This window comes from Apodemus sylvaticus, chromosome 19, assembly GCF_947179515.1.
Source record: "Apodemus sylvaticus chromosome 19, mApoSyl1.1, whole genome shotgun sequence".
In the NCBI taxonomy this organism is placed as follows: Eukaryota; Metazoa; Chordata; class Mammalia; order Rodentia; family Muridae; genus Apodemus; species Apodemus sylvaticus.
This window is the reverse complement of record NC_067490.1, coordinates 35,377,920-35,405,146: the sequence shown is the minus strand read 5'-3', so window position 1 is coordinate 35,405,146 and position 27,227 is coordinate 35,377,920. Positions and strand designations below refer to the sequence as shown.

General features: G+C 38.9%; 1 protein-coding gene and 1 pseudogene across 1 annotated transcript in view; both read right to left on the bottom strand.

The window, feature by feature from the left end:
- Positions 1–27,227, bottom strand: part of Ros1 (ROS proto-oncogene 1, receptor tyrosine kinase) — a 136,397-nt gene that overhangs the window by 50,687 nt on the left and 58,483 nt on the right. Inside the window, exons 20-27 of the mRNA XM_052163597.1 lie at positions 26,803–26,963; positions 26,284–26,428; positions 23,633–23,895; positions 22,084–22,147; positions 21,593–21,795; positions 19,244–19,449; positions 6,458–6,741; positions 4,753–4,929 (exon numbers count right to left, since the gene is read on the bottom strand). Coding sequence (XP_052019557.1) covers positions 4,753–4,929; positions 6,458–6,741; positions 19,244–19,449; positions 21,593–21,795; positions 22,084–22,147; positions 23,633–23,895; positions 26,284–26,428; positions 26,803–26,963 — 1,503 coding nt within the window. The remainder of the gene's footprint in view (positions 1–4,752; positions 4,930–6,457; positions 6,742–19,243; positions 19,450–21,592; positions 21,796–22,083; positions 22,148–23,632; positions 23,896–26,283; positions 26,429–26,802; positions 26,964–27,227) is intronic.
- On the bottom strand, positions 17,730–18,199 carry LOC127669553 (high mobility group protein B2-like; annotated as a pseudogene).

Sequence of the window (27,227 nt, the reverse complement as noted above, 5' to 3'; positions counted from 1 at the left end):
TGTTTCTTGTTTGCTTGTTCCTCATGCCTTGCTCAGCCTATGTTCTTATACAGTCCAGGACCACCCGCCCAGGGGAGGCATCACCTATACTGAACCTGGACCTCCTACATCAATCATCAATCAAGAAAATGCCCAATAGGGACATCCACAAGCCAATCTGATAGAGGCTGTTCCTCGAGATTAAAGCTTTCTCATCCCAGGTGAATCTAATCAGGTTGACATACACTAATCACCACATCACTGATGCCTCTAAAATCATGTTTCTGTCATGTGCAGGTGACTGTAATTCTGATCCACTCACCTGATAAGAACTATGTAAATTGTCTTCTAAAACACATCATCATTATGCAAAGTGCCAACCACTGCAAATGTGATTTTATCTGAAACCTAACAACTCTATACACACTCCTTGGTCAATTGTCTACTGGAGTTTACAATTACATCTCCTGTCCACTGTTCTGTCTTGTCTCTTGACTCTGCGAAGTTACACTTTATTATGCCCACATTGCACAGTCTGCAAGCTATCTAGGTTTCTACCTGTCTGCACCCGGGTGCAGGCTCCCTCCACAGTTTGGAATGATCTTCTTCATGCATCATATCTCCAGGGAAACCCTGACCACGCCCTAATGCAGGGGAGAGCATTACTTCTGTGTCCCCATCACAGACCTGCCTTCTTCCACCATGACACTAGACACATTCATTTTTAGTTTGATGCTTTATTGCTTATCCATCAGTAGAATGTGGAGCTTCAGAATCTCAGACTGGGCTTGCCCAGAGTTCCAGAAGAGAGGGTGACGCGTTTTAGCTACAGTCTTTACAAATGGGTGCTTGCAAACTATAAATACATCCCTTGCATCTAACAAGAAACTTAAGAGAGGAATGTCTAAGCACCAAACACTTGATTGAGCCCACTCCCCCACTTGCTTGAGAAGGTAACTCCAGTGCTTCTACAGAGAGAGTTAGCTAGTTCACAAATATTTACATATCGTTCTGCTTCCTCACGCTCCACAATTCAAATGAATGTTGTCTATTATCGGAGATCATAAGCTGTTGGGAAATGACCCTGATGTGGAGATTCCAGTTGTGGTTTCCAAAGTGAGCAGAGCATGCTCAGCTAGACATACACCCTTGATTCCTAAAAGAGTGGAGTACACAAAGAACCCGTGATTCTAACTTTGAGGACACTGGGAAGGCCTGAAGATTTGGAGAAAGATAATTTCACAAATGATACAGAATGGGCCACTCTTCCATCCAAATGAATAACATAATGTTATTCATTTGTGCTGATTTCTGATCTAAATTAACAATGGTATCCTTATATTAGGAAAAATGGGGCAAAAAAAAACTTACTCAAAGAGTAATGTTTTTATTCAACTAATATGATAGATATATTGAAACTCTGGAGATGTTATTTGGTACAGAAGGAAAGATTTCACTCCCTGTCCACACCCCCCCATCTCTCTTCCATTGTTCCATTTTTCAAATCCTTTATGTTTTGAAGATGCTATCTCAGGAGCAAAGAAACTAGTATTTGCTTAAAGTCTCCAGCAGATGGAGGTAAAGCACTCTTCCCAGATGGACCTACAGTTTGGTAAAGGGGAAGCTTCCTTCCACGCTAATGATAGCATCTTAGATTGTAATGAGTTTATGTAACTCATGCTACCCTTAGAACCTTCCTGTTAGGTATGCGCTGGGGCTGTTATTCAGCATCAGAGACTGAATCTTGCTTTCATTCCTTTTTCTCCCTGATACACATTAGTTGCTTTATTTCCTTGTTTAGCCACTAACTTACACTGTACTATTTATTTTGTGCTACAATTTGTTCTTCTGCTTGACTTACAAAGGCCAACTATGTAATTCAGAACATGTAAACTATCATGCAGACAAAATTTAATTTTTTTTTAATATTTCACTGTTTTGGTGGAATCCTTGAGTTATTTTACTAATTGCTCACATATTTATATCCACTTTTCCATTAGTTTATTTATTTATTTATTCACTTTACATTCCGATTTTAGGCCCCCAACCCCTGATCAAGGGGCTACCTCCTGTAGCCAGGCAGGACTTCTAGTGGAGGTCCAACTGATCCACAAACCTTCAACCCAAAATGTATCCTGCCTACAGGATGTGAAGGGATAAAGATGGAGCAGAGATTGAGGAAATGACCAACCAATGACTGGTCCAACTTGAGACCCATTCCATGGGAGAGAGCCAATCCTTGACACTATTAATGATATCCTACTATACTTGCAAGCAAAGGCCTGGCATTTTCTTTTCTTAATCAACATTATTTTCTAGTGCAGTTTGGGGTTCACAGTAAAATTGATATGAAGTTGAAGAGCTCTCACATAAATGCATAGACTCCCTCAAAGCACCATCTGATTTACAGTCAATGAGCTTACTAGAAAATGTTATTACCTAAAGGACATAGTTTATATCAGGCATCTGTTGTGCTGTATGTTTGGTTATTTAGAAAATGTCTTATGGCATGGTCCCACTCTTACGGGATCCTACAGAGTCATTTCACTACCTTAAAACACACTCTGTGCTCTACCTACATATCCCTTTTCCCCTCAACCCCTAGAGACCACCGATTTCATTACTATATGTCTGATCTAGTTTGCTTCTTAGTTGCTATGAAAAATGCTTACCAAGACCAACTTGGGAAAGAAAGAGTTATTTGGCTTCAAGAACCCCTTGTTATTTGGATGTCTGTTATTTGGGGAAGCCACAGCAGGAACTGAAGCAAGAGACTGAAAAAGGACACTGCTTGTTGCCTTGCCTCCTCTGGCTTGCTCTCCTCCTTTCTTTTCCTCCCCAGACCCACCTGCCTAGGGACGGCGCCACCCACAGTGGGCTGGACCCTCCCACATCAAATAGCAGCTAAGAACATGCTGAAAAACAAAAAAAGTGGTGGGTCCAGATGGTAGACGAAAGTAGAGGAAGGGGAAATCGTAATCAGCACATATTATATGAGGAAAAAAACTATTTTCTTTTTTTTTTAAACCTATTTTCAATAAAAGAAGAAAAAGATGATAACCCACAGGTCAGTCTGAAGAAAATAATTCCCCAGTGGATGTTCATTCTTCCCAGGTGACTATAGTTGGTGTCAAGTTGGCAGAACCATGCAACACACTGTAGCTGTGATTTCTGCATTTGCAGAATGTCATGCAGTTGTGATCATATAATAGGTGAGGTGATCTTTTCAGTTTGGTTTCTTTCATTGCCTTCTATGCACATCTTTTTACAATTTCATGGCTCTTTTTTTAATCCTAAAATAAACTAGTAGTTTTATAGTTCACCATTAGCTATTTTTTGTGTTGATTTTGTGTGTGATTTTCCCTAGCTTAACTTGTTAGAAATATTCTCCTTTCACCATTACATTACTTTTATAATAGATAATATATAGTATATAGTATATAATATATAATATAAAATATATGATATAATATATGATATACGATATATGATATATGATATAATATTAATATAACAACTCTGTTAAAGCTTTCCTTGACTGTATTTATGAAGGTCTGTTTCCAAGCTGTCTAGTTACACTATTGTTTATTTAGCTATATTCACTGTCTTTCAATGCCTTAGGGCCTTGATAGCTATAACTTTGTTGAAAGTGTTCAGGTTAGTTCTTACTTATTGACATTACATGTTTTCCTTGATTTTATGTTAGTTTTTTTTTAATCTTCATATAAACATTACAGTGTGCTTCTCAATATCCACAAGATCATTTCCCAGATGCTGAAAGACTGCATTGAACTGACAGATGAAATTAGGGAGAAGTGGCATCTTGACTTCATATTCATGAATGTAGTCTCGGTGGATATTTACTTCTCTTTCTTTTTAGTACTCCCACCAGAATTTGGTAGAATGCATCATATATAGTTTGCATGTATTTTGTCAGACTTATATACAAGTATTTCATTTGGGGAGATGATAATACAAATAATCTTATTTTATTACAAATTTGATTTTTTTGTTGCCGAAAAAAATTAAATTTGCAGCATTCTACAGACTTGCCAGATCATTTGCTAGTTTGGGGAGAACTGTTTCTGCCAGCTTTTCCAGATTTTCTGTGCAGTTGATCATGTCATCTGTAGATGAACACCATGTTATCTCTTCCTCCTCACTCAGTGTTCTCTTTATTTCCTATCCAAGTTGAAAGACAAGTGTGGTGGCAATAGAAACATATGCACATGCTTATAGGCACGCACACATGCATCATAAAATCACTGTTGCTGTTAATGTCAACAACTTTAAATTTAGAACAACTAAGAAAAATAATCATTCTTATTTCCCTACACTACTCACTTCTCTGAAACTCCTGCATCATAACATAGATCTGAGCTCCTGATCCAAGTCATTTTCCTTCTTTATAAAGAAATTCTTTTAATATGTCTTACAAGGCAGTCTATTTAATCCATGTAACACATAATGCATAATAGATCAATAAACACAGTACTTGACCTTGCAAGAGAGTGGAGGCTTTATGCAATGCTTTTGACCCTACTGAAAGGCCTAAACCAGAAATATGAGATAGAGGACAAGTGGACAGAACAGCTCATAGGCTCCCACATCTAATGTTGCCCACTGCAGTCCAAGCTGTGTACCTTTGTGAATCGGGGTAAACAGCAGGCAGGACTGACAGAATGTGAAGAGGAAGTGAGGGACTAATACAGAGACTGGAGGAACAGACATCCTTGGAAGGGGACAAGCACGTTGTGTGGACAACTCTGTTACCTGGAAAAGGCTGCAGAGCTGAACTGTAGGCCGAGATATGCTTACTCCCAGAGGCCTTCACCTGGGAGAGGATGGCCCCGTTTCTCTTCTTCGCTTGATAAATTTGTGTGTCATCCTTTGTTTTCATGATCCAATATATAAACTCCCCATCCACTGTTAAACTAATGATTCTTTTTCCTGCAGATTCAAAACACAAAGAAAAAAATTAATGGATAAAGAATTAAACAAAATAACATAAAATTAGGCACCTAAGTTTTCTACTCCAAATAATATACGAAGTTACGGGTTTTTTTTTTTTCCCTAAGAAAACTGCTCTTTTAAACCTTTAAACAATAAAAAACAAAATGTATTTTATGCCATTTGGCTCAACAATGTTTCCTCATGTCTTTTGGACCCAGTGAAGTCAAAGTAAACATTGCCACTGCCAGTTCCTTTAGTCTGGACCATGACAAAATAGCTTACATTAGTTGACTGATGGGATTGCAGTGACTCACCTGCCTCTGCCTCTGCCTCTGCCTCTGCCTCTGCCTCTGCCTCTGCCTCTGCCTCTGCCTCTGCCTCTGCCTCTGCCTCTGCCTCTGCCTCTGCCTCTGCCTCTGCCTCTGCCTCTGCCTCTGCCTCTGCCTCATCTGCCTCTGCATCTGCCTCCCTTCGTGCCACTTCGGATTACAGATGTGTGTCTCTGTGCACTAGAAACCCAAGCTCAGGTCTTCATGCTTCATGCAAGAAAAAATGTTCTACAGAATGATCAATTTATCTAAACCTGCATTAATCCTCCTTTTTCAGTTGTTTTGTTTTGTTTGTTTTGTGATCTCTAATGGTATATGCATATATACATGTGTTTATGCTTCTATGTGTATGCATGAGTGTAAGCACATATGTATGTATGCATTTGTGTACATATGCAGAGGTTACAGGATTTTTTCTATTTTCTATGGGTTTCTTTATAGTAATTAGCCTATCTTTAGACCAGTCAAATTCAGAGAGGATTAAGATTATAATTTGGTTTTTGTTTTGTTTTATTTTGGACTGGTTTGTTATTGTTGTTGTTGCTGTTGTGTTATACAGGATTTTTCTATGTAGTCCTGGCTGGCTGTTTTAGACTCACTGTGTAGACCAGGCTGTCCTCAAACTCAAAGATCTGACTGTTTCTGCCTCCCAAGTATCCGGATTAAAGCATGTGCTACTGTGCCAAGCTAAGATTATAATTTTAATTGGTACTTGTGCAATAAAAATGTATAAACCTGTGCTGGTTTGAAGATTTAGGTTGTAGAACATCAATTCTCTTAGACATAGAGATCTTCCTATCTCCACCTCTTGATTACTGGGATTGCGGATATCACCACCTGTTTTTTCTGTGGGTACTAGTGATTCAAACTCAGGTCCTCATTTATATACAGCAGGTGTTCTACTAACTGAGCCATCTCCCTAAGCCCTGGAAGCCCTTTCTAATGGACAAGAGAGACTGCTGCTATAAATTAGGATATACATGATGGAGATGAGATTGCCACTGGATTTGATAGCCAGCACTTCATAAAACTAAACCTGGTAACATACATCTGTAATCTAAGCTCTTGGGAAATAGAGGAAGGAAGATCAGAAATTCAAAGGCATCCTTGGCTATTGAGTGAATTTCTGGCCACCCTGGGTTACATGGAACTTATCAAAAAGAAAAAGAGAAGACATGAACACATCAGCACATTACCGAGGATAGCAGGTACCATGATGACTTTCCAACACTGACACCCTTCCAGATCCATGGCCCAGATCTCTTGCCTTTTGGTAAAGTATATCCGTGGTCTGTCTGGGTCAGAGGTATCCACAGTCATTGCCCCACTTAACTCAGATTCTGTCACATTACAAGCACATTGGCTCCTTCCGTGATGGTTTGAGGCTTTGGGCGGTAGAATATGATGCAAGGTGTGATTGGTAATATTGCAGTAGAACATCTGATGGCCCAGGTCTGAAACTTCTGTCCAATACAAGCGACTGTTAGGAAGAGGGGGAACATCCCTTTAATTTAGTGAAGAAAAACATTTCACTTCAAATATTACTTTCTAATGAAGATCAATCGTGCATAATAATGAAAGACAAGTGCAGCCTTGGGAGTAAGCATGTTCAAACATCAAATAACTTCCTTCTGAAGTAGAGAAGGTCACAGTAAGTCCAACACAGTGTTGCCCAGTGTTTATTTTAACAAAACAAAAACAAAAATCAAATAATGTGTTACAGACAAAGATCTGGACTCTAATCATATTAGACTTGTAGAGTGAGTACCTTCAGTGTCCATTAATGCCTATAAATTCTAAACTTACCTTCATATTTTCAGTATGTCTTTTCCACCCTCTGTTTCTGTTTCTCTTTTATTTTTTGAAAAGCATGTTCTTTGATTGAAAAGGAAATAAAAATAGTTTGTGATAAAATTGAAGATTTACATGAAAAATATTTCAGATAAAATAGAAGAGATATATAAAAAACACATTAAAATTGACAATTTTCGTGGAAAATTAAAGTGTAAAATGGTAGACATAAAAATCATTGCTAAATTAATTGAAAAATGAGGCAGAAACATTTTATGATAGAATTGAGGATTTACGTGGAAAATATTTCTGATAAAATTGTAGAAAAATCTAGAAAAACATGTTAAAATTGATTATTTCATGGAAAATTATACAGATAAAATGTTAGACATAAAAAACATTTCTAAATTAATTGAAGGTGGAATTAAAACATTTTCTCATAAAATTGGAGATTTACATGAAAAATATTTCTGATAAAATAGAAAATAGAGGAAAACATGTTAAAATGAAGATTATTCTGAAAAATAATGCAGGTAAAATGGTAGACATAAAAAACATTACTAAATCAATTGAAAGAGGAATTACATTTTCTGATAAAATTGAAGATTTACATGAAAAATATTTTTGTTTGTCTATGTCTTTTTATTGGGGAATTGAGTCCATTGATGTTGAGAGATATTAAAAAATAGCAATTGTTGCTTATCGTTATTTTTGATGTTATTTTCATGTTTGTGTGGTTATCTTCTTTTGGGTTTGTTGGAAGATTACTTTCTTGCTTTTTCTAGGGTGTAGTTTTCCTCCTTGTGTTGGAGTTTTCCATCTATTATCCTTTGTAGGGCTAGATTTGTGGGAAGATATTGCGTAAATTTGGTTTTATCATGGAATATCTTGGTTTCTCCATCTATGGTGATTGAGAGTTTTGCTGGGTATAGTAGTCTGGCCTGGCATTTGTGTTTTTTTTTTCTTTATTGATATATATTTTTAATTTACATTTCAAATGATTTCCCCTTTTCTGGGTCCCCACTCCCCACAAGTCCCATAAACCCTCTTCCCTCCCCCTGTTCCTCCATCTACCCCTTCCCACTTCCCTGTTCTGGAATTCCCCTGTACTGTTGTTGATTCTTTCCAGAACCAGGGGCCACTCCTCTATTCTTTTTGGACATCATTTAATATGTAGATTATGTCTTGGGTATTCAAAGTTTCTAGGCTAATATCCACTTATCAGTGAGTGCATACCATGATTGATCTTTTGAGACTGTGTTACCTCACTTAGTATGATGTTCTCCAGCTCCATCCATTTGTCTAAGAATTTCATGAATTCATTGTTTCTAATGGCTGAATAGTACTCCATTGTGTAAATATACCACATTTTTTGTATCCATTCCTCCATTAAAGGACACCTGGGTTATTTCCAGCTTCAGGCTACTACAGATAGGGCTGCTATAAACATAGTGGAGCATGTGTCCTTATTGCATGCTGAAGAATCCTCTGGGTATATCCCCAGGAGTGGTATAGCAGGGTCCTCAGGAAGAGTCATGCCCAGTTTTCTGAGGAACTGCCAGACTGATTTCCAAAGTGGGTGTACCATCTTGCAATCCCACCAGCAGTGAAGGAGTGTTCCTCTTTCTCCACATCCTTGCCAACACTTGCTGTCTCCTGAGTTTTTGACCTTAGCCATTCTGACTGGTGTGAGGTGAAATCTCAGGGTTGTTTTGATTTGCATTTCCCTAATGATTAATGATGTTGAACATTTCTTAAGGTGTTTCTCAGCCCTCCAAAGTTCTTCATGTGAAAATTCTTTGTTTAGCTCCATACGCCCCCCCCCCTTTTTTTTAATTGGATTTGGCTTTTTCTAGACAGGGTTTCTCTGTATAGCCCTGGCTGTCCTGGAACTCACTCTGTAGACCAGGCTGGCCTTGAACTCAGAAATCCGCCTGCCTCTGCCTCCCAGAGTGCTGGGATTACAGGTGTGCGCCACCACTGCCCGGCACCTCCCCCACCCCCTTTTTTTTAATATTTTTATTTTCTTTTATTTTTTAAATATTCTTATTTTCTTATATTCTTTGTTTACATTCCAAATGATTTCCCCTTTCCCAGATCCCCCCTCCCCATATGTCCCATAAACCTTCTCTCCATCCATTCTCCAATTACCTCCCTCCTTTTTCTCTGTCCTTATATTCCTCTCCAATGCTAGATCAATCCTTTCCAGGATCAGGACCCTCTCCATACTTCTTCATGGGAGTCATTTGTTATGTGATTTGTGCCTTGGATATTCAGGGCTTCTGGGCTAATTAATATCCACTTATCAGAGATTGCATTCCATGTGTATTCTTTTGTGATTGGGTTACCTCACTTAGGATGATATTTTCCAGATCAAACCATTTGCCTAAAAATTTTGTTAATTCATTGTTTCTAATTGCTGAGTAGTATTCCATTGTGTAAATATAACATATTTTCTGTATCCATTCCTCCTTTGAGGGACATCTGGGTTCTTTCCAGCTTCTGGCTATTATAAATAAGGCTGCTATGAACATAATGGAGCATGTGTCTTTATCGCATGCCGGGGAATCCTTTGGGTATATGCCCAGGAGAGGTATAGCAGGGTCCTCCGGAAGTGTCATGTCCAGTTCTCTGAGGAACCACCAGACTGACTTCCAAAGTGGTTGTACCATTTTACAGCCCCACCAGCAGTGTTCCTCTTTTTCCACATCCTCACCAACACCTGCTGTCTCCTGTGTTTTTGACCTTAGCCATTCTGACTGGTATAAGGTGAAATCTCAGGGTTGTTTTGATTTGCATTTCCCTAATGACTAATGATGTTGAACACTTCTTAAGGTGCCTCTAGGCCATCAGAATTTCTTCAGGTGAAAGAATTTGTGTTTTCTTAGGGCCTGTATGAGGTCTACCTAGGATCTTCTAGCTTTCATGGTCTCTGGTGAGAAGTCTGGTGTAATTCTGATAGGTCTGCCTTTATAAGTTACTTTCCCCTTTTCCAGTACTACTTTTAATATTCTTTCTTTGTTTAATGAATTTTGTGTTTTGACTATTATGTGATAGGAAGACTTTCTGTTCTGGTCCAATCTATTTGGAGTTCTGTAGGCTTCTTGTATGGGCATCTCTTTCTTTAGGTTAGGGAAGTTTCCTTCTAAAATTTTGTTGAAGATATTTACAGGTCCTTTAAGATGTAAATCCTGTAAATCCTCACTCTCATCTATACCTATAATCCTTAGGTTTGGTCTTCTCATTGTGTCCTGGATTTCCTGGATGTTTTGCGTTAGAAGCTTTTAGCATTTTGCATTTTCTTTGACTGTTGAGTCAATGTTTTCTATGGTATCTTCAGTACCTGAGATTCTTTCTTCTTATCTCTTGTATTCTGTTGTTGATGCTTTGCATCTATGACTCCTGAATTCTTTCCAAGGTTTTCTATCTCCAGAGTTGCCACTCTTTGTGATTTCTTCATTGTTTCTACTTCCACTTATATATCCTGAATGGTTTTGTTCAGTTCCTTCAATTGTTTTCCTGTAATTTATTTTTTAGGTTTTTTTCAAGACAGGGTTTCCCTGTGTAGCTCTGACTGTTCTGGAACTCGCTCTGTAGACCAGACTGGCCTCGAACTCAGAAATCTGCCTGCCTCTGCCTCCCAAGTATTGGGATTAAAGGTGTGCACCACCACCGCCCGGCCTTCCTGTATTTTTTAAGGGATTTTTCTATTTCCTTTTTAAGGGCTTCTACCTGTTGACCCATGTTCTCCTGTATTTCGTTTTTTTTTAAATATTTTTATTTTCTATATTCTTTGTTTACATTCCAAATGATTTCCCCTTTCCCAGATCCCCCCTCCCCATATGTCCCATAAACCTTCTTCTCTCCATCCATTCTCCAAACACCTCCCTCCTTTTTCTCTGTCCTTATATTCCCCTCCAATGATAGATCAATACTTTCCAGGATCAGGACCCTCTCAATAATTCTTCATGGGAGTCATTTGTTATGCGGATTTGTGCCTTGGGTATTCAGAGCTTCTGGGCTAATTAATATCAGAGATTGCATCCATGTGTATTCTTTTGTGATTGGGTTACCTCACTTGGGATGATATTTTCCAGATCAAACCATTTGCCTAAAAATTTTGTGAATTCATTGGTTCTAATTGCTGAGTAGTATTCCATTGTGTAAATATAACACATTTTCTGCATCCATTCTTCCTTTGAGGGACATCTGGGTTCTTTCCAGCTTCTGGCTATTATAAATAAGGCTGCTATGAACATAATGGAGCATGTGTCTTTATTGCATGCTGGGGAATCCTTTGGGTAAATGCCCAGGAGAGGTATAGCAGGGTCCTCTGAAAGTGTCATGTCCAGTTTTCTGAGGAACTGCCAGACTGATTTCCAGAGTGGTTGTACCATCTTACAGCCCCACCAGCAGTGGAGGAGTGTTCCTCTTTCTCCACATCCTCGCCAACACATACTGTCTCCTGAGTTTTTGACCTTAGCCATTCTGACTGGTGTAAGGTGAAATCTCAGGGTTGTTTTGATTTGCATTTCCCTATTTACTAATGATATTGAGCACTTCTTAAGGTGCCTCTCAGCCATCCGAATTTCTTCAGGTGAAAATTCTTTGTTTAGATCTGTACGCCATTTTTTAATAGGGTTATTTGGTTCCCTGGGGTCTAGCTTCTGGAGTTCTTTGTATATATTGGATATTAGCCCTCTATCAGATGTAGGGTTAGTGAATATCCTTTCCTAATTGGATGGTTGCCGTTTTGTCATTTTAACAGTGTCCTTTGCCTTACAGAAACTCTGTAATTTTATGAGGTCCCATTTGTCAATTCTTGATCTTAAAGCATAAACTATTGGTGATCTGTTCAGGAACTTTCCCACTGTGCCCATGTCCTCAAGGGTCTTCCCCAGTTTCTTTTCTATTAGTTTCAGTGTGTCTGGTTTTACATGGAGGTCCTTGATCCACTTGGAGTGAAGTTTAGTACATGGAGATAAGAATGGATCAATTTGCATTCTTCTGCATGCTGACCTCCAATTGAAACAGCACCATTTGTTGAAAAGGCTATCTTTTTTCCACTGGATGTTTTTGGCTCCTTTATTGAAGATCCAGTGACCACAGGTGTGTGGATTCATTTCTGGATCTTCAATTCTATTCCATTGGTCCACTTGTCTGTCACTGTGCCAATACCATGCAGTTTTTAACACTATTGCTCTGTAGTATTGCTTGAAGTCAGGGATACTGATTCCCCTGGAATTTCTTTTGTTGTTGAGAATAGTTTTAGCTATCCTGGGTTTTTTGTTATTCCAGATGAATTTGAAAATTGCTTTTTCTAACTCTGTGAAGAACTGAGTAGGGATTTTGATGGGGATTGCGTTGAAGCTGTAGATTGCTTTTGGCAAGATGGCCATTTCACCTATATTAATCCTGCCGATCCACGAGCATGTCAGATTTTTCCATTTTCTGAGGTCTTCTTCAATTTCCTTCTTCAGAGACCTGAAGTTCTTGTTGTATAGATCTTTCACTTGTTTGGTTAGAGTCACTCCAAGATACTTTATATTGTTTGTGGCTATTGTGAAGGGTGTCATTTCCCTAACTTCTTTCTCAGCCTGCTTATCCTTTGAGTATAGGAAGACAACTGACTTGCTTGAGTTGATTTTTATAACCAGCCACTTTGATGAAGCTGTTTATCAGCTGTAGGAGTTGTCTGGTAGAGGTTTTTGGGTCACTTAAGTAGACTATCATGTCATCTGCAAATAGTGATAATTTGACTTCTTCCTTTCCAATTTGTATCCCCTTGACCTCCTTATGTTGTCTAATTGCTCTAGCTAGACCTTCAAGTACTGTGTTGAAAAGATATGGAGAGAGAGGACAGCCTTGTCTAGTCCCTTATTTTAGTGGGATTGCTTCAAGTTTCTCTCCATTTAGTTTGATGTTGGCTACCGGTTTGCTGTATATTGCTTTAATGATGTTTAGGTATGGGCATTGAATTCCTGTTTTTTCCAAGACTTTTAGCATGAAAGGATGCTGAATTTTGTCAAATGCTTTTTCTGTATCTAATGAGATGATCATGTGGTTTTTTCTTTGAGTTTGTTTATGTAGTGGATAGCATTGATGGATTTCCTTATATTGAACCATCCCTGCATCCCTGGGATGAAGCCTACTTGATCATGGTGGATGATCAGTTTGATGTGTTCTTGGATTCGGTTGGCAAGAATTTTATTAAGTATTTTTGCATCAATATTCATAAGGGAAATTGGCCTGAAGTTCTCTTTCTTTGTTGGATCTTTGTGTGGTTTTGGTATCAGCGTAATTGTAGCTTCATAGAATGAGTTGCGTAGAGTTCCTTCTATTTCCATTTTGTGAAATAGTTTGAAGAGTATTGGTGTTAGGTCTTCTATGAAGGTCTGATACAATTCTGCACTGAAGCCATCTGGTCCCATGCTTTCTTTGGTTGGAAGGCTTTCTATGACCCTTTTTATTTCTTCAGGTGTTATGGGACTGTTTAGATAATCTATTTGATCCTGATTTACTTTTGGTGTCAGATATCTGTCTAGGAAACTGTCCATTTCCTCCAGATTCTCCAGTTATGTTGAGTATAGGCTTTTGTAGTAGGATCTAATGATTTTTTGAATTTCCTCAATTTCTGTTGTTATATCTCCCTTTTCATTTCTAAGTTTGTTAATCTGTATACTGTCTCTGTGCCCTTTGGTTAGTCTGGCTAAGGGTTTATCTATCTTGTTGATTTTCTCAAAGAACCAGCTCCTGGTTTTGTTGATTCTTTGTAGGTTCTCTTTGTTTCTACTTGATTGATTTCGGCCCAGAGTTTGATGATTTCCTGCCTTCTACTCCTCCTGGGTAAAATAGCTTCTTTTTGTTCCAGGGCTTTCAGGTGTGTCATTAAGCTGTTAGTGTATGCTCTCTCCATTTTCTTTTTGGAGGCACTCAGGGCTATGAGTTTTCCTCTTAGCACTGCTTTCATTGTGTCCCATAGATTTGGGTATGTTGTGTTTTTATTTTCATTAAGTTCTAAAAAGTCTTTAATTTCTTTCTTTATTTCTTCCTTGACCAAGGTATTGTTGAGTAGAATATTGTTCAGTTTCCACATGTATGTAGGTTTTCTGTTATTTTTATTGCTATTGAAGACCACTTTTACTCCATAGTGATCTGATAGGAGGCATGGGATTAGTTCAATCTTCTTATATTTGTTGAGGTCTGTCTTGTGACCAATTATATAGTCGATTTTGGAGAAGGTACCATGAGGTGCTGAGAAAAAGGTATATTCTTTTGCTTTAGGATAAAATGTTATATATATATATATATATATATATATATACATATATATATATATGTTAAATCTAATTGGTCCAAAGCTTCAATTAGTTTCATTGTGTCCCTGTTCAGTTTCTGTTTTCCTGATTGGTCCACTGAGGAGAGTGGAGTGTTGAAGTCACCCACAATTATTGTGTTAGGTACAATGTGTGCTTTGAGCTTTACTAACATTTCTTTTATGAATGAGGGTGCCCTTGCATTTGGAGCATAGATGTTCAGGATTGAGAGTTCTTCTTGTTGCATTTTTCCTTTGACCAGCAAGAAGTGTCCCTCAGAGTCTCTTTTGATGACTTTGGGTTGAAAGTCAATTTTATCTGATATTAAAATGGCTACTCCAGCTTCTTTCCTGTGACCATTGGCTTGTAAAACTGTCTTCCAGCTTTTTACTCTAAGGTAGTGTTTGTCTTTGACCCTGAGGTGTGTTTCCTGTATGCAGCAAAATGTAGGGTCCTGTTTACGTATCCAGTTGGTTAGTCTATGTCTTTTTATTGGGGCATTGAGTCCAGAGATGTTAAGAGATATTAAGGAATAGTGATTATTAATTCCTGTCATTTTTGATGTTATTTTTTAAATTTGATTGGTTATCTTCTTTTGGGTTTGATGAAAGAAGGTTACTATCTTGCTTTTTCCATGGTGAAATTTCCCTCCTTGTATTGGTGTTTTCCTATTATCCTTTGTAGGGCTGGGTTTGTGAATAGATATTGGGTAAACTTGGTTTTGTCATGGAATGTCTTGGTTTCTCCATCTATGGTGATTGAGAGTTTTGCTGGGTATAGTAGTTTTGGCTGGCATTTGTGTTCTCTTAGAGTCTGCATGAGATCTGCCCAGGATCTTCTAGCTTTCATAGTCTCAGGTGAAAAGTCTGCTGTGATTCTGATGGGCCTTCTTTTATATGTTACTTGGCCTTTTTCTCTTACTGCCTTTAATATTCTTTCTTTGTTTAGTACATTTGATATTTTGATCATTATGTAATGGGAAGTATTTCTGTTCTGGTCCAGTCTGTTTGGAGTTCTGTAGGCTTCTTGTATATTCATGGGCATCTCTCTCTTTAGGTTAGGGAAGTTTTCTTCCATAATTTTATTGAAGATATTTGCTGGCCCTTTAAGTTGTAAATCTTCACTCTCATCTATGCCTATAAGCTTTAGGTTTGGTCTTCTCATTGTGTCCTGGATTTCCTGGATGTTTTGGTTACAAGCTTTTTGCATTTTGCATTTTCTTTAACTGTTGAGTCCATGGTTTCTATTGTATCTTCAGCATCTGAGATTCTTTCTTCTATCTCTTGTATTCTGTTGTTGATATTTGCATCTATGTCCCCTGATTTCTTCCCAAGGTTTTCTTTCTCCAAAGTTGTCTCCCTTTCAGTTTTCTTAGTTGTTTCTACTTCTGATTTTAGATCCTGGATGGTTTTGCTTAACTCCTTCACTTTCTTGTTTGTGTTTTCCTGTAATTCTTTTTTTTTCCTGTAATTCTTTAAGAGATTTTTGTGTTTCCTCTTTCATGACCTTAGCCTGTTGACCAAAGTTCTCCTATATTTCTTTAAGTGATTTTTGCGTTTCTTCCTTATTGGCTTTTGTATTCTCCTGAATTTCTTTCAATGATTTTTGTGTTTCCCTTGTAAGGGCTTCTAACTTTTGATCCATTTTCTCCTGAATTTCTTTAAGTATGTCCTTCTTGTATTCCTCTACCAGCATCATGACCAGTGATTTTAAATGCAAATCTTGTTTTTCTGGTGTGATGGGGTATCCAGAACATGCTGTTAAAGGAGAATTGGGTTCAGATGCTGCCATATTGCCTTGATTTCTGTTAGTGACGTTCCTGTGTTTGCCTTTTGCCATCTAGTTCTCACTGGTGTTAGTTGGTCTTGTCAATGCTGGACTCACCAGTGCAAGCTGCCTCTTCCCAACTGGCCTCTGGTGCACAGCTGACCTCCTGCACTGCCTGGAGACAGGTGCTGTGGCCCAGGCTGTTCAGATCCTGAAGCAGACACCTGAAGGCTCCTGCCCAGGGCCTGCTAGACTCACCAGAGCACACTGACTCCTCCCAGCCGGCCTCGCGGGTGCCCCTCTGGCCTCTTGCAGGGCCTGGAGATGTGATGTTGTAGCCCAGGCTGTTCTGGATCCCGAAGCAGAGATCTGAAGGCTCCTTCCAGAGGCCTCAGGCCTGGAACCTAAGCTCTGTGGGGCCGACCCACCAGAGCACACTGTGTCCTCCCAGTCTGCCTCCGAGTGCACACCAGGACTCTTGTACTTCCTGGAGACTGAGTGCTGTGGCCCAGGCTGTTCAGATCCCAAAGCAGACACCTGAAGCTCTCCAGTATTTCTTTAAGGGAGTTATTTGTGTCATCCTTGAAGTCCTCTATCAACATCATGAGATGTGATTTTAAATCAAACTCTTGCTTTTCTGGTGTGTTGTTGTGGTGGGAGAACTGGGTTCTGATGTTGCCAAGTAGCCTTGGTTTTTGTTGGTAGGGTTCTTGCACTTGCCTTTTGCCATCTGGTCATTGCTGTTGTTAGCTGGTCTTGCTGTCTCTGGCTGGAGCTTGTCCCTCCTGTGGGACTGTAAGTCTGTGTCCGTACTCCTAGGAGACCAACTCTCTTCTGGCAGAGTCTCTGCTCACCTCCTCTCTCAGAAGTGAAAGCGCTGCTGGCTCCCTGGTGCAAATGGCACCCTCTGTATTTAACATTCTTGACCATGACTCTGGCACTAAACAAAGGTCCTGTTTTTCCTTTAAATATGCATTATTTTATTAAAAATTTAAAAAAAAAACCCAACATCTTTAAAAGATGTTTTTTAACTGGCAGTACAAATTCCTATTAAGTTTGTTTTGCTACCATAAGAAATTAAAGAAACTGTTAAGTATTTAGAAGCATTCAACATCAAGAACTTTAAATCTAACTGTACATTGTAGCCCCCAAAAAGCTATGAACTCTTTTTGGTAAAAAGTATTTCTCGACAAAAAAATCTCATCACTATACAAAAATCTGTACAATTTTTATACTGAAGCAAATATTGAACTGCACTCAAATTTCACATTATCAAAATAGTTGCCTGATCACACACACTTCCACACATTTTAGGACAGCCATTTATTCCTTTTTTTCCTCCAAAATAGGGTTTCTCTGTGCAGCCCTGGTTGGCCTTGAACTCAGAAATCTACTTGCCTCTGCCTCCCAAGTTCTGGGATTAAAGGCATAAGAAACAACTGATTGTCCAGCCCATTTATTCTTTATCCTTGTTTTCCTCCTCATTAGCCTCATCTTCTTCCTCCTTATCTTTGTCATCCTTCTCCTCCTCCTCCTCCTCCTCCTCCTCTTCTTCTTCTTCTTCTTGTTCTTCTTCTTCTTCTTCTTGTTCTTCTTCTTCTTCTTCTTCTTCTTCTTCTTCTTCTTCTTCTTCTTCTTCTTCTTCTTCTTCTTCTTCTTCTTCTTCTTCTGATTCATTCTTCTTCTTTCAGTCTGTTTGTTGGCCTACCAGGATCCTTCTTTCTTGGTTCACCTTTGCCCTGGGCATGGTTTGCAGCAATATCCTTTTCATATTTCTTTAGTTTAGCTACTTTCTGCTAAACAATTGTTTATCTTTGGTAGATTGTTCAGACCACATCCCTCCCAGTTTCTTTATAGTATCTCCAATAGATAGTGGGCACTGCCCTTTGATTCAGAGCAAAACCCGAAGAAAGGAAATGGTGGTCTTTTAGGAGCATTAGGATCTTTTTTCTTTCTTTTCTTAACTCCGTTAAGAGGAGGAATGTAATTCTTCATTTCCCTGTCATAATGTGCTTTGTTTCTCTTGGCCAGATCTTCAAACTTTAACTTTTGTTTTGTAGACATGGTCTTCCATCTCTCCTGGAATTTGAGAACTCTGCAAAGTTGACCAAGGAGTTGGGGTAGGTGTGCATGAAGAAGGCTTACCAGAACATTTAGTCCCACATCTTGTTGGGGTCTCTTTTACCCATGCTGGTGACACAGCATCTACCTGGTGCAAACTCTTCCCTCAGAGCCTAACAGAGATAACTTCCTTCCCCAAGCTCTAGCAAGAGCTGGTGTCTACTTCTGTCTCTTAATGCCAATAAACAACTTATATCAAAATAGTCCGTGTCCATGCATGTGGTACAATTAAAAACATCCTTTCAAAGCTGGAAAAAATTGACACTCAGTTCATTAATAATATAGTCTTAAGAAGACATGAACTATAGTCTTATGAAGATATGAACTTTATGAAGATAGACAAACCCAAAAGAGCTTTCACTGGGCCACAGATGCTGGCCTCCTGTGCAGCTCATTCTGTTTTGGTCATATCTACGTCTTGTCTTTACTACTTGCCACTGTTATAAAATGCATGGATATAAAAATTTGCTATGCCTTTCCTTCTGTTAATTAGCCTATGGGTTAGTCATATTTGCAACATATGTTAAGATTATGACATTAACTGTTGTCAAAATGTGTATGTTAGTGATAAAGCTTAAAGTTTAGATGAGAATTATATCTCTGAGCCTTACTTCTTATTCTTATTTTCTACATTTTGAATTGGGAAGTCTCACTAAATCACTGTGGTTGGCCTTGAACCCACAATGTTCCTGCCTCTGACTTAATGAGTAATTGGAATGGAACATATGGACCATCAGTCTTGGCTCAGAATTGTTTATTATAATTTAATGCATCTCCCAACCATGTAATCCCAGCACCCAGAAGCTAAAACAGGAAGATGGAGAGGGAGTTCTGGGCTACACAGCCAGCTCAATGTCAGTATGCACCATATGATACCCTCTACAACACAAAGCATAAGCATCTTAGTTCACCATTGTTAACTTCTAATATTAAGCAAAGATACTACATTAAAATCTATTTCTTTCAGTGCAACAAAGGTGCTCATACCTTAAGAAGGGATATATAGAGAAAGAAATTATTGTTGTTTGTCCTTTGCAAGTCTTCAACTCCCTGGGGGATTTCACCTTATATTCGAGGTCAACATCAAATATCTGTGTTCCATTTTGTGACGTTTTCAGAGCAAAGTAGAGGTGCCTTGCAATCCAATCAACAGCAATAACTGTAATGTCAGAAACCAGCACATCCTGGAAAAGCTTAACATGGGGGGCAGGCAAGAAGAGTGGTCATCCATTTGCATACTTCCTTAACTGTTCATATCATTACTCCTTGAACCTGTCCATAACCCCAAGCCTCACTCATTCTATGCTGTGACAACTATACCACACACCATTTTCTCACACTGTATATTGCTCCTAGATTATTTTAGTCACTTGACTTCAGCTCTGATCTGAAGACCAGGTGCAAAACCCCTCATATTCAGACATGATGCTTTGTTCAGTTAGGGACTCAAATATCAAACTGGCTAATGAACATATCTCCAAGTGAGGTACTCCAAAAATAAGAAACAACTGCCCACTGGGCGGTGGTGGCACACCACCTTTAATCCCAGCACTTGGGAGGCAGAGGCAGGCGGATTTCTGAGTTCGAGGCCAGCCTGGTTTACAGAGTGAGTTCCAGGATAGCCAGGGTTACACAGAGAAACCCTGTTTCAAAACAACAACAACAAAACAAAACAACAACAAAAAGAACCAACTGCCGTATGTCAAACCTCTTTTTCTCTTGTACTCTGTATTGTTAAAGATGTCCAATTGAACACAAGGAGTCATTCTGCATACACATGGCTCCCCCTTTATTTTCTTCTCATATCACTATATGGGAATCTAGTCTCTTTAGGAATCCCTCCCCACTAGGTATCTCATTTCCCACCTCCTTGACTGTCACCTAACTCCTGGGTATCTATGACACCCACTGCTGAAAGCGAGAGAATTCTTAAACATAATTCGAAGCTGGAAGTAGTAGTGCACATCTGCAAGGCCAGCTCTAAACAGGTGGAAAAAGGCGAATCAGAATTTCAGTGTCAGTTTCAGCCACATAGTTAATTTGAGGCCACCCTGTTCTATGTGAGACTATCTCAAAACAAGAACATGCAAGAAAATAAATTTTAGAAGTTTTTATTAAAACACAATCTGACCAGTCATTGACTCACTAAATGTCTTTAATAGCTCACTATTAGCTTCTAGATTGACACCTGATCATTATCCCACCCATCCCCCTGTGTTATCACCCTAACCCACACCTCCACTCCAGATTCCCTCTCCTTACAACTCCCAGGCATGTTGTGGCTCCCTGTCCCCTGCCTTTGCTCTGGAGCTCCTTTGGCTGCTTTCCCTGCACCTTTTCCTGCCTCATCTTTATGCAAAACAGATTTCTGCTATCCACAGAACACCACCTTAACCTGGGCTGTGATTCCACTATACCCTGCTCTCTGCATAGCCGTTACACTACTCTCTCTTTGATATTAATTCATATTTGTGAATGGCTATCACAGATCAGATGCTGTGCTTGACACCTGACTGTTAATTAATGCCTGGTGTCTTAATTGATCTCCTCATTTGAGCTCCATGGGAACCCAAAGATCAGATACCACTTAGAGAGTCAATATATTAGGGACTCAGCTCTCAAAAGCAGTATAGGTTATACATAAGTCCTATAAAATCAGACTTTAAAGCATACCACCTTAGTCATTGTGCAATACGGCCTCCTAGGGTTAGAGTAACCATAAACCAGCTTTGCAAAGAGCAAAGACTGCAATGCTTTGTCTCCTAGTAGAGTTCAGATCTGGAAGGTCCACCAGTCCTATGCCCCCAAGCACATGTGTTGAAGACATGCTCCACGCCTTACAGCTACTGGGAAGAGGTAAGCCTTGGGGGGGGGGGGGTTCTTTGTGAGGAGTCTAGGGGTCATTGGCTATGGATCTGTGGAATCCTGGTCTCTTTCTTTCTGTCCACTCTTGAACAAAAGATGAGCAGCTGAACTGCCTGGGGCACTATCTACCATTGAGTACATCCTCACTATAGGCTCAAAGCAACAAAGGATTATAGATGAAGCTTCTAAAACTGAGTCAAAACAAACCTTTCTCTTCTCTCTTTAGGTTGATTCTCTCAGAAACATGTTCTAAAAGAAGCTATCATCCTCAATAACCCCTGAAGAAAAAATAGTTCCTTAAACCCAATAACCAGTCTTGACTGACATGTGCACAGACCCTCTTTGTATTTATGTATGACTAAATGGCCACACATTTAGTTGCTATTTCAATCATCTAATCTTGAAGGCTCCCCCATTGGCCAACCATTTTAATTACACCCTTCACTTCAAAGGAATCACAAAAGGAAATACCTTGGAGCTGGAATGATTGTTCAAATTCAGAAGGAAGAGTGAGTCTCCTTGAGCAAAATACCCCATTTCATCATCTGCTGTGTACCCCATTGCGCTGACATCTCCCTCCGGAGAAAATGTCCACACAACTTGATTTTGATCCATGTCTAGAAACACGATCTTATTGCCGAGAAGAGATAGGAGATATGGACATGGCTTGATTTCTGCAAGCAAAAAATAGACAGTACATATAAAAAACAAGCTTCATGTTAGAAATCACAGACGTGTTGGAAATCCATGGGCCATTTCAGGTTCGTCTAACATGTTGGGCCCAACAAAACCTCTTAGGACCTCTGATCCGAAGTTTCTTCAAACTACTTTGGTGTAGGGAAAAAAGTATTTTATCTGACTTAAATGTTAAATCCAGAGGTGCCGTTCCTACTCCTAAACATATCAAACAAAAATGTATATATGTTCAAATCATCATTTATAGATTTTTAGATAACAAATACCTGATGTTTTAGACATCACTATATCAGAAAATGGCCCTGGCCCTTTGGATGTGAAGACTCGAACCTAAAGAATAAAAAAGGGAGAAAAAAATTAAAAATATATTCACAGATGTTCTCATTAGCAGTAAACTCTGTGACTGATTAAATTATACAATATTCTTTGTATGCACTTAATATGCATTATAAATAGTTTGAAGTCATTGTTAACATCTAAGTATATTGAAATAAATAACTGAGGAAGAAAATATTGGCCTGTAACCACATTGGTTTTCTGATGTAAAAAAGTGAAAAATGGCAAATATCTCCATTGTGTGGGAAAGGGCTGGGTAATTATTATGTAACACAGGTATGGTCATGTACTGATTAATTTGATTGTGTCAATCATTCCCCAATACTGGCACAACTAGTCCCTAGCCATCACATCTGGAACTAATCAATAGTCGTCATACCTGAAACATATACATGTTTACTCATCAATTAAGCATTTTTAAATAGATAACAAGTTATTCAACTGTTTCTAAGATCAGATTATATAAAATAGTTAAAAGACATAAAACCTTACAAATTATGGTAAGCTAAACTGACTATACTTCCTAAAAGGAGGCTTAGAAGGAGAAAATAATCAAGCCTCCTTATATTTGAAAGCAAGTATGCATTTCACATACATTCTATTTGAATCCGCATAGCTACTGTAGGAATAGAGACTTGATCAGGGTTATATGGCATATCATTGCCTAGTCATGCAGTCTTGGAGCTCAGCTGACTGACCCAGGGATCAACTGTGAAAATGAGCACAAAATAATTGGTAGTTGTAGGTAGCCTACGAGTACTCAAACGCAATACTCTGAATGCAAGACCACTGTCAAAGTATCCTTTACCTAAGCTGTGGTCTTTGCCCTGTGTACTTCTGACCACTTGATTTCTCTGCTCACAGTGGAATTAAATTATTAACAACATAGGAATTCTTTTTTGTTTGGTTTGGCTTGGTTTTTGTTTTTTGTTTTTGTTTTTGTTTTGTTTTGTTTTGTTTTGTTTTGTTGGTTTGTTAAGACAGGGTTTCTCTGTGTAGTCATTCACTTTGTAGATCAAACTTGCCTTGGACTCAACAGAGATCCCCCTTCCTCTGCCTCCCAAGTGCTGAGGTTAAAGATGTGGACCACCACCACCAGGCCAAGGTAGGAAGTCTTAGTCCAGTCTTTTAACTAGCCACCCATTATTACACTATTAAAATTTATATCACAGGAATGGAAAGATGTCACTGCCATTAAATACTAGACTCCCAACAAAATCAAGATTATAAAACCCAGGAGCTGGGGAGACATTGAAGAGCAACTATTGCTCTTTCAGGGCTCCAAATTCAGTTCCCACTATTCACAAGGGGGCTCACAAATACCTGTAACTCCTGTTCCAGGGATCCAGTGACTCTGGCCTCTATAGGCACTTCCACAGACATGTACATGTACATGCAGAAATGTAAGAACATGATTTGAAATAATGAAAATAAATTCTAAAATCAAAAAAGTATCTATCCCTGCTTTCTTTCTTGTACCTGGAAGGCAACAGTATACCCAGGACTCATGGCTTCAAGTTGAAATGACATCACTGGGGGCGTAACACTGGCAGACATCCAGTCTTCAGTTGATCTATTTGTGTCCCTTTCTTTAGATATATGATAGAAGATTTCAAATTTGGTTAGCACTCCATTTTCATGCTTAGGTTTATTCCACCTAAACTCTACCACAACTTCATTCTTCTTTGTGTATCTTCCACTTGACAATATAAATATTCTGGGGTTCTCTGGTGCTGATGGAACTGAAAAGTAGACATACAGATAGACAGGGAAGATATACCATAAGGCTGAACTTTATAATCCATGATCATGGTATGGGCATCTTAGCAAAAAGCATTTCTCATTCAAGAAAATTAAAGTTCATTTCTCTCATTCTTAAGGCTCTGCTTAGAGTAACAATGCACAGTTTTCTTCAGAAGCCCATCTTGATATTCCACAAGTCTTTATGATGTCCTTACATCCTATCCAAAGATGTCCTTATACCCAATCTAATGTCCTCTTACTACTATTCAAGCTCATCTTTCTCATCTGTACTCCAAACTTTCCCTAAGAAAGTATAACGTCCACTCTCATCCTGATAGAGCAGTTTCACTGTTGTTCACGATTAAGAGGGGAGGCAATTATTATAACTGCCCTTCACCCAGTTCAAGAGGTAAACTACAGCATAAATGGGTTCTGACCTTCATTATTCTAATCCTAAAGGAAACAGAAAGTAGTGTAAATGGCCGACAGATATCCCGAGAGTATGGCTTAGGCATCCCATTTTTAGATATGCTAGAATTGAACCAAGTCATGCATTCCCAGATCTTTCTATTCCAAAAATCTCTCTTCTGAGTTGAAAGTGCTTGACAAGGTCTCACACCTTCTCCATTTCCGGTCTCCTTGCTTCCTAATGTCCCTCACTCACACTTCTATCTGCAGTATCTTTTAGACTATATATCTCTTATCATATGGTACCTTGAAGTAGTTTGGATGATAAGAGCCCTGATAAGCTTGTGTGCTTGGATGTTTAGTAGAATTAGGAGGTGTAGCCTTGTTAAAATTCATGTGGCCTTGTTGAAGAAAGTATGTCACTGGGAGCGCTGGCCTTTGAGGTTTCAAAAGCTCATGCCAGAACCAGTGTCTCTCTCTCTCCCTGATGCCCATGCATCAGGACATAAAGCTCTCAGATTCAGGCCTATGCCTTCCTGTGGGCCACCATGATCCCTGCAATGATGATAACGAACTAACAGTAACTAAAACCTATCTCTTCTCACACTATCTCTGATAATCCAGCTAAAGTTTCTGCACTGAAAGACCTTTGCAACCACATCAATTCATGTACATCTCCCTCCTCTAGGAATACTTGAAGTATGTTGACAGAATTGATGACTTTATAACATTATTTGGCTGCTACACGCCATGCTTCTCAATTTGGTTATCATGGCCTCCTTTCTATTATACTAGAAGCAGATATATTCATTTCCACATTCCATAAAAACAAACTATTCTTATTCCTTACTTAAGAGCTCCACAAATCTAGTACTGGAGTGGCATATAAGTGCTTAATAAAGATCAGTGAGCCTGAATAAGTGTCTGCTATGTCGCAAATATTCTGAGGTTTCAGCCAAATCCCTTTATTCTTCCACACTGCTCTCAATATCTGTCAGATGTCACAGGCCCCAATGGGATCCCCTCAGAGATATAATCAAGTTCATGTCCACAGAACTGAACTGCCAAATCTGGAAGCCCAAGACAATGTTGAAGCCTACCATGATCCAAATGCTACCCGGGGCAGAACACTGCCAATTTCCACTATGTTCCTGTCATGAGATTCATTGATTAAATATTATTGAATAAATCATGCCATAAAATGTTCACTTCTGAGTGGATCTCTCTGTCTTCTGAGCTCTTTCTACTTGCTGGATCCTCTATAGAAGTTAAATTAGTATGATACAACCACTAACCAATTTTTCCAAAAATGCCTTCAATGAGATTGATGAAACTCCAGTAAAAACCCTGGGTTAGGTTCTTGCCTCTAAGCAGTTATTTCACCCAAGTCTCTAGCGAGCTTCCTTTCTCACTTCCATAGACAAGATTATAACACCTGTCTTATGTACCTTAGAGCTGTGTTGGGAATCAAGCAGAGGTGGTAATAAACTTTTAATAGAAGCGTGGTGCTTGTAAGTGTGCTTGGTATACTTCAAAGTGATAATCCCCTGTAAAGATAAGGCATTTTCTTCTGTTCAAATGTCCGTGGTTCTTTTGTTCAAATGTATTTCCAAGAAGCACAAAATCTGCACTCCAGTTACTTATGCTCAGAACCCTGAGTTGCCAGCTTTGTTAATACCTACTGCTCCTCAGAGCCCTTCCACCTACTAAGAGGCTTCATAGACATTCCTGAAACATGTTTTTGCCTCTTAAATATTACCACAGTACAGAAAAATAGTTCATAATCTTTCAACTATTCATCTTTGGAATATATTTTATTTTGATTTTACTATTCTAATCTCCAAGGAGTCATGGAAAGATTATTGAACCTATATACTTCTATAAAAGTTATTTTAACTAGTATTGACTATCCATTCTAGACCACGCAAAGAAAAAAATGTGTGACTTATTATTGTTTTAATTTTCTTTTTTCAATTTACCTGATTCAGGTGCACGAAATGATAGAGATGTTTTTTGGCCCTTTCCCCAGTAGGTATAAGGAGTGACAGAAAGATTAAATAAAGCATAGGGCTCCAGCCCTTCCACAGTAAAAACAGGTAAAGATTGCTGTTCAATAGCCAGGAACTACAATATAAGCACAAAACATTTTTAGAGAAAAAATATTAACTCTTATACTCATTACTAACAAAAATTTCTAAATTTTGGTTTACTTCTAAAATCAAGACTTGAAATCTTGGACATGCAAATTTTGATCATTGTTATAGTTCTGAGATAAACCAGTTAAACCTTAAGTCATAACTATAATTAGCACAGAGCAGAGACCACTGCACATGTGTTCTCATGGGTGTTTGCATGTGTTCTTGTGGGGGTATGCTTGGCAACCACATGCTATAGCAAAACAACCAAAGAGCCACGTGTGCTTGGCTCAGTGTACAAATCACATGTGGCTACATGATGAGGAAGGTCCTTTAGGAAATAGCACTTAACCAGCCACATACCTTAGAATGAGTGCTAAATTCCACGCTGTAGAAAACTATGCCCCAGTCCACTGCAGGGGGTTCATTCCACCGGATTTGGAAACTTGAAGTGTGTCCTTCAATTCGAAATGAAGATTCCTGAACAGAATCTGGGATAACCTTGGGAGTAGAGGAAAAGTTTCCTGTGGAATGAAAAAGAAAGAAATGGTAAGAAAAATAAGCACAGAATCATGGAAACCCAGAAGAAATTACTAATATCTAGAATTAAAACCAGGCTTGGTGGTGCATTCCTGTAATCTCACCAGAAGGTGGAAGCAGAGGCATTTAAGGCTAAATGCGAACTTTAAGGACAGTCTCAGCTACAAAATGACTTCTAGGTCAATCTTGGCTACACAAGACCTTGTCTCCAAACAAACAAATAAATGTCAAATGCTTCCTTTCCTTTT